This window comes from Zonotrichia leucophrys, chromosome 5, assembly GCF_028769735.1.
Source record: "Zonotrichia leucophrys gambelii isolate GWCS_2022_RI chromosome 5, RI_Zleu_2.0, whole genome shotgun sequence".
NCBI classification, from domain to species: domain Eukaryota; kingdom Metazoa; phylum Chordata; class Aves; order Passeriformes; family Passerellidae; genus Zonotrichia; species Zonotrichia leucophrys.
The window spans coordinates 33,127,536-33,135,645 of record NC_088175.1 but is presented as its reverse complement, the minus strand read 5'-3'; the positions used below and the strand labels follow the sequence as shown (position 1 = coordinate 33,135,645).

Sequence of the window (8,110 nt, the reverse complement as noted above, 5' to 3'; positions counted from 1 at the left end):
TCAATACACACCTACCCCCTAAAAGAAACCCTTGGTGAACTAGGATCCCCACCCTAAAGCAACAAGTGTTTCAGAATAACTTTTCCACTCCTGCGAGTCACCCAGAGACACGGAGGCCAAGCTCACTCCCCTGTGAGAAAGGCCAGTGGAGCGAGCATGCTCTCCCTCACTGGATACAGCGCAGAGAGAATGAGAAATTTAATTCCTGACTCTTACCATGCTTCCTCAAACTGAGAAACCAGGTGTAAAGCAACACAGGAAAAAAACTCAGAAGGACGTGATACTGACTTTTTGGAAAGGCATTTTAGAGGTACTGCTGTTGCTCAGACTTGTACATAGCCAGAAGGGAGAGAATTTCCATCCTCTGCACCGAATGGGGCAACAGGAAGAACAGCTGTTGCAAAAACCTTATACAGCAAAACAGTTTACTGAAGTCTAACCCAAACAGTCTGGCTACTTGCCTCTTCCTTGCCTGCAGGTTCAGGATTTTGTAACTCCAGATTGCATTCATTCAGGTAATTTTAGATCCCTAACCACACAAAGCTTCCATTCCAGTCTTTGTCTGATATGCACCCAGTGCGCCCCCCCTCCCACTCCCCAGATGCAAATTTCCCAGAATAGGTAAATAACAACATCCATTTTAAAAAACAATCACAAAAACCCCAACCCAGTTGATCTCCACAACACATGCTCTCCCCAACTCTGACATGGGGTGAGACAAAACATGATCCAGTCAGGTCTTTGGCTCTGGTTCCTGACACAGTTCCCCACACACTTTGCAGGTCATTTTTTCCTGCTCCTTGTTCTTCTTCTCCCCAAGAGGAAAGGAGCACCAAAGGTTATCCCCTGCAGGCCCAAAAATAGAGGTGCAGGAGCCGCCTACACACCAGTGTCATTTCTTTCACCACTTTTGACATTAGGATCCTCTTGCACCTTTCTCATTTCCAGTCCTTTCACCCACGTGTAGGCAAAGGAGCCCCCCAGAACCATCAAGTTACTCGTCCACCACAAGAAGCTCTTTGTCTCCTCGAAGTAGATAACAGCCAGCACTGTTTGTGCACAGGCCTTGGCTGTCCCAGACACGTTGTGGGTGAGCGGGCTAGTGAACTTAATCTGAAGTCCAGTCACGTACCCAATGGCAAAGCCAAACACTCCCCCCAAGGTCATCATGCCCCAAAAACTGGGGCTCCCCAGCTTGTCAAAGTGGTAGAGGGTGCGGAACTCGCCCAGCAGCACCATGAGGGGGAAGAACAGGACACAAGCGTTGACGTTGTTGTAGAAGGTCAGGCGCCAGATGCTGCCATCCACCACAGGCAGCACTTTCTTGGTGTAGATGGCATTGAGAGAGACACAAAGGCTTGCCAAGATCCCAAAGAATATACCTGTCCATGACAGAGTACCCTCTGCTCCTTCCTGGTCAACACCCAGCCAGAAGCCACCTGCAACCAAACAAATCAGGCATCATCTGAACAGCTGCTGAAAGGCTCAGAACATACAGTCAAAAATTGATCATTTACTTGATCATGAACAACAGCAAGAGACAGGCTTAAGGGCTTCCCCCTTCTTTTATGTGAACCCACAAAATGCCACAACTGGGAAGACTTATTTTGCGAGTACAAGAAATAAAGAAATTTACTGTGCGGGTAACGCAACCTCAGAGGACTAATTCCTACACTGAGCAGGCAGCAGTTCAGAAACAACTATTCCAGCTAGTCTTTGCATATAGGTAATTTTCAGGAGAGCATTTTATTTTTAATTGAAAAGGCTGAAAATTGACACACCAGAAGAAAAAATATTCACCAAAGTTTGAGAAAACCTAACTTTATAGACTTTTCTCTGCCGTTAAAACAGGAAGGAAAATCTAAGTCAGATAAGAAGATGGAAAGATAGTAAAAACATGGCTGTAATATTAAGCATGATAAAAAAATCAAAAGGCAGAAACTGTGCGCAGTACCTTCATGTTAAACTCTGATGGGCAAAGCACTGTCTAACCGCCTCCAAAACAGGAGCTACAGGCTTTGCATCTCCAGGGCAGAGAGGGAGACCTCTCCCCATCCAGCTCATAGGCAAAACATAAAAGGGAGATGAGCTACTGAAGGAGCACTGCGCTACATTTTCATTAGCTATCTGGGAAGTTGCCTGCTTGAAGCCAAGCCCAGATACAAATGGGTTCCATCCCCTGTCAGGAGGGGCTTTCTCTCAGACCACAGAGGACACTCAGCTATGCTGCTATAGGCACACAGGCAATGCTCTCACAGAGAATGGAGATGGAGCCAGGAGGACAGAGTCTTAACCCTACAGAAACCCTGTCAGGCTGCCAGGCACCACACTCCTGGGTAGTGCCTGAACAAAAGATTAGCTGAAGGCAACTGCTTTCATCACTTGCAGAAAATACAGTAGCTCTGTTCCCGTTCACTTCTTCCATGGAGATGAGATTCTCATATTTTCATCTGATTCCATCTGGCCATCTAACACTAAGTGAAGGCATGCACATCTGAAACCAGACTGAAATCAACAGTTTGCCATTGCTGGCATCTAAATGGCCCTTCAGTGAAAGGTAGCTTTTGGGATTATTTTGCCTTTGGAATGGACGACTTACAAGCATTCCTGTTAAGCCACTCAATGCCTTGCCCTACATGCTAACCACACGCCCAGATTTTCTGGTGGTGTTTTACGCTTGGCTTGATCAGCTAACCCTTTATCACAGGTGTTCAGCCTACTGTCAAAACCAATTGGCTGACCCTATTGTATGGTTCCAGTGGTGCTGACATAAATGTTATTGTTACCAAAGTTAATAATCAACAAGAACTTGGAAACACGGAGAAAACCACCTGCTATTTTATGGCCTGTAAAGGGGGAAGAAAGAAAAAGGTAAGGCAAGTTAAACTTCATTAGAGGGTAGAGAAGTTTTAGTGCTCGAAGGAAAAAGGGAACTGTGTCAAATGAGAGCAATTTCTTCTCGTAGTGAGTCACCTACATCCTCCAGACATACAAATTTGGTTGCCACAGATAGAGCAAGGCACGAGCCCTGAGCTACCCCACCTCACCAGGGAGCTGCCATGCAGGTGAGGAAGACTTCCCAAGGGAAAGACACCCCACCACCGTCTCTCCGGGGCTGGCTGTCGGGTGGGAGCAGCCCTTCCTGCTCCCCCTCACCTATGATGACTCCGCAGGCCAGAAGGGCATAGAGGGAGGTGGTCTGCTTGAGGAGGAGGTAGGAGAGCAGCACGTTGAACACGGTGGTGAGGGAGCGCCCCACGTTGTAGAAGGCCACGCCGACATGCTTGAGGCAGAGGTTGTTGGAGGTGACCATGCCGATGAAGACGGCGGAGAGGGGCAGGACGCTGCGGGACACCTTGGGGTCGAGGCGGAGGGCGGGCAGGCCGGCGCAGGGGGGCCCGCAGGCCGCCCCCAGGCTGAGGCCCAGGCAGAGCGCGGCCGTGAGGGCGCACTGGAAGAAGGTGACGAAGAGGGGGGCGTCGAGGCGCAGCGAGGGGCTGTCCAGCAGGTACTTGTTGAGGAAGACCATGGCGATGGAGGTGAACCAGTAGAGGCAGACCACCACGGCGATGCGCAGCGCCCGCAGCAGGAAGGGTGCCCGCCGGTCCCCGCCGCCCTCCGCCGGCAGCAGCGGGTCAGCGCCGCCGCCGCCGCCCAGCGCCATCCGCAGGATCCCCGTCCGCGTCAGCTGCGCTCTGCTCATGGCGGGCCGGGCCGCCAGCGACGCCCACCGGCCCCCGCCTCCTTCCTCCCGCCGCTGCCTGCCCCGCTCACCGCCTGCGCCGCCAGCCCCGCGCGTCCCGGAGCGCCGCGACTCCGCCCGCCGTCCTTTATTCACGCCCCGCGGGCGCCGCTCGGCACCGCCCCGGCCGCGGCGCCATGGCGGGGGAAGGCCCGGCCCGGCCCTACCGCCCGCTCCGCCCCGGGGCTGCCCCTGCCGTGAATATGAAATTTATTAAAAAATTCTTAAGAAAGGATGCTCTTTGATTTTGAATTTTGTGTGCTTCCACGCCAAATCAACAAGATAGGAGATTTGATCCGTGGAACAGAGAGCAGCGAACAAGCAAGCTCTAAGTGATGCCCGAGTGTCAAAAAGAAGTTACTTGTCGGCAGAGTAGCCTTGTTAAGGTTCAGGTCTCGACATATTTCAACGACCTCAGACCCAGGTGAAAGTTAGCAAAGCTGGGGGGGCAAGCTGACAGGGCACATAAAGAATATAGAATTTACAGGTCCTAAGGACATTTGGCAGGACCCCTAAGATAAGGAAGAAACTAATAAAGACAACTCAGCAACTGTACTGAGATCTGCTCCTACTGGGTAAAAGGTAATTCCAAGCCGGGGAGATTATAACCACCAACTCACTGACCAGCAGCTCAGGAAATCCACTGACCCAAAACAAGAGAAAGACTGAGCATGCGGACTAATAACCACAAGAAGTGAGAAAATCATCTGTTGATAGAAGATAGAATATTAATCAACAAAAAATCTAGGTAACTTGTAGCCAACAATAATTAGCTTTGTTCTATAGCAAACAATGTATTTGTTTGTGAAAGTGTGTGAATAGTGAAAAGTTTTGGTAGCTGTCACACTGGCCTAGTGGATTTGCCACCCAGCACCCCTTTCCACGCAGAACTGTAAATAAATCAAATACCTCAACTCTGTGTGTGGATTGGTGTCTTACACCCTGCGTGAAAGAGCCTATTTTGGGACAACAGGGGCAGACAGCAACTGGGGCAGTTTAACGAGAACCTGAGGGTGGTTTTTGGGCATCCTCCACAGCCAGGAGGGAGGGCCTTGCTGTGGGACTGCTGGGGAGGGGCTGCCACGCTCATGGATATTGATGGTCACCAGCACTGTATCCACCTGGCATCGCTGGGCAGTGGTGGCAGGAGGGGACTGGTAGTGGTCCTTGTGTCAGGAACAAGACTGCTCTGCTGGTTCCTGTCAGCATCCTTCGTGTGCTGGTTGGAGCAAGTGAAATCTGGGTGTTGGACAGACACCCATGCTAGCATGAATTTTGCCCACATCCCATCAAAAGCACAGTGTGCTCTGCTGCCTAAACCTTCTGTACAGAAAACAGATTTGAGTTTTTGTAGTGGTAAATAAAACCTTCCCAATACAACCTAAATGAAGTAGGCATGATGATATGTACAAGCAAGGACAGCATAGGCAAGAGCTGGCTGCCTAGTTCCTATTCCTGCATCAATAATTTGATATCTAACCAGGAGAATGTCTCTGCCAATGCCATTTACCTCTCCAAACTGAGGTACAGCCTGTACTGACTTATGCACTACCCCACTGCATTGCCAGCAATACAGGGGCTAATGCTTTCAATGTAGCCTGGGTGTTAGGATAGGCTGCACTCATTCTCATGTTAACTCACTTATCCCATAGTTCCAAATCATCATCCCAGGTATAAAACACCCATCTGCCCATAATCACATGCCAAAACATCCCATGTTCTCTCAATGGTGCTTCATAACAAAGAAGCCTTTCAATAAGAAACTCGAGCATGTTGCGAATTCAAACTGCTGGACAGGATGAAATAAATTAGAATTAATGCCAGATTCCTTGTCGTGGGGGAGGCAGCAGTGAGCTCTGTCAAACATTGGTCAGTGTGACTCTCGCTTATGTCAGCTGAGACTGCTGCAAAGTGTCTGGTTTGCAATGTCCTGGGGCCCAGCAATTTGCACAGGGCATAATTAAGAGGATTTTGGAAGCAAAGCCAGCAGCGTTAATTGGCCCCCATAGCAATCTTTGCTGCTCTTACCGTTGGGAAGGATGGGAGCATAGTAGGGGTTTTGGGGAGAAAAGTACTTAATTAGGCCAGTTGGTGCGGGTGGAAAATGTTTCAGGCATAACGTGCTTTTCTCAAATCTCTGAAGTCACTTGATTTTTTTTCTCCCAGGTGCACTAGTGGGTTTAGAAAATGATGCTGCCCTTCCTCACAACCCCTGCCTTCTAAGCAGCATCTGGGCTTCTGATGGGAATCATGTTTCCTCTGGACAAAGAAAGCTAGTGCTGGTGTGCTTGCTTTGGACTACCCAAGTGCCTGCAGGATGAGGGAGTGTTCAGGGTTGTGTTCTGAGCAACATCTCAGCACTGCACCTTGTGACAGGCGCCCTGATAGAGCCCTGGTACAACTCCAAGTGAGTTTAGCCTGCTCACCTCACCCACCTCCCCGCTCTGCCTGCACATCTGGGAGAGCCACCCCATGCTTGGTGCTTGCCCAAGCTCACATGTGTGGGGTGTGACATCCCCTGGATGCAGGCCTGCAGCTCCTGCCATGGAAACAGCAGATTGTGACTGTGCAGAGGGGCTGGCATTAAGGCAGGGAAAGCTGCCTTTGATCCTGGTGCTAGATGTCAGCTAGCATTTACTCATTACTTCATATCCTGTGTCCTTTCCATCCACCTTCTTCCAGTGCCTGTCCCAGCACTCCTCTCATAAGTGGCATCAGACAAGGAAAAAAAGAAAGCAAACAGTGCCGGGCACTGTGTGGGGCACTCGCTTGGTTCCATAGGTCCTTGTGGCCTGTTGTACATACTTGTGGTTTCAGCATCACATAATTTGACTTGAATTTCAAGGAATTTGACCTCTACTACCACTAATGTTGCAAGAATGACATGCCTCTGGCAGATTCAGAGTCAGATATAACTTTTTTTCTTCTCTCTGCCACTTGCTAGCATTGTTCAAAGTGCCTTCTCTAAACTAAACATGGGGGTTGGAGAAGCCAAAAGCCCCCTTCCCCTGCATCGTGTTCACTCATTCCGTGCACAGTAGATTGCTTTGGCCTGCAGAAGTTTGAAATATCCCAATCAATAAAATCCTTGTTGCTTCTCCTGGGGGATTATTCTACAGCCCTATCACACATGTATGGCACGTCTGCATGGGAAAGTCAACTAGAATAACTCTCTCACCTCTGCCAATATAACTCCCTGGTGCTGACAGTGTATTCCAAAATAAAAGTGATTTGTTCTTGAATAATGAGGTAGTTCTGTGATAGTTGTGCTGGTCAGTCTCCCTAGGCAGAGCTTGTCTACAGCATGGCAATGGTTTGACAAGCGCTTTGAATAAAGGCTTCCCTGGGTGCAAAAACTGACCAGCAGAATTACTCTGCCACAGCCCTGCCTGCCTACCTGCCTCCCAAGGGTGCTTTGCTTTGGGAGGAAGGTGGTTTAAAGTCATAGGTTTAGAAATTTCAGAGTAAAGGTAGGAATAAGTAGGTTTAGATAATGTAGCCTGGCCTCCTGCACAACATCAGTCTTAGGCTTCCCTGAATTAAATCTTACTTGAATTAAACCTGATTTTCTATGAGAAAAACAAAATCAATTTTGAATAAAAAAAATTCCAGAGAGTGAATTCAATAGGGCACTAGCAATGTTATTCTGATGGCTGGTTATTTTCCACTAAATAATGCACACTCCTTTTCATGCTTGGCGTTGCTGGGTTCAATGGATCTTGTTACAGCTTTGCTGACTCTTTTACAGGCAAGCAGTTACAGGCAGATGAAGCTACCTTTTAGCCTTGCTTTTGGAGAAGATAAATAATTTTAACTTCATTACAGAGCGTGTTTATTATGCTACAGCAGCAAAGATTGACTTCTGTATGCAGATGAGACTTCAGTATTTTCCTGTCCTGCTGCCTGGCCGTGTATTAACATGGTAGCACATATTGTGAGGAGCCAGCACAGGATTATTCCTGGCTTAGGCATGTGCTGCTCCATGTTGCCTGAGTGCCTACAAAATAAGCAATTATCACTAGTAAAGGTCTGAGGCTGGAAAATAAGCAGCTTTGACAGGTTCTTTATGTGGGAAATCTGGCTGGGAGTGTCCTTGCTCCCATGTCTTGTGAGGTGTCTGCACTGCTGCTGATGTCTGCCACACCTGATGCCCTGCCTGCTGCTGGTCTGCACACACATATACTTACACTCCTGCCTCTTATTTACTTCTTTCCCATGTGATCAGAGAACCTTTTTAACTATGAGAGGTGCTGTTCCTCTGAGGGGAGAGTTCTCCCCTTCCCACTAAAATTAGGGCGACCTACCTGGAAGCATGTAAATCAACTGATAGCCAGCACCCTGGCTTATAAAACAGCAATGGGCTTTGGG

General features: G+C 48.9%; 1 protein-coding gene across 1 annotated transcript; it reads right to left on the bottom strand.

Moving 5' to 3' along the window:
- Window positions 1-284: 284 nt before the first annotated feature.
- On the bottom strand, window positions 285-3,782 carry SLC35C1 (solute carrier family 35 member C1). The gene is made up of 2 exons (XM_064715516.1): window positions 3,157-3,782; window positions 285-1,439 (listed from the first exon to the last, which is right to left on the bottom strand). Exons 1-2 carry the CDS (start codon window positions 3,701-3,703, stop codon window positions 880-882), a joined length of 1,107 nt encoding a protein of 368 aa, XP_064571586.1. The 5' UTR covers window positions 3,704-3,782; the 3' UTR covers window positions 285-879.
- Between the last annotated feature and the right edge of the window lie 4,328 nt (window positions 3,783-8,110).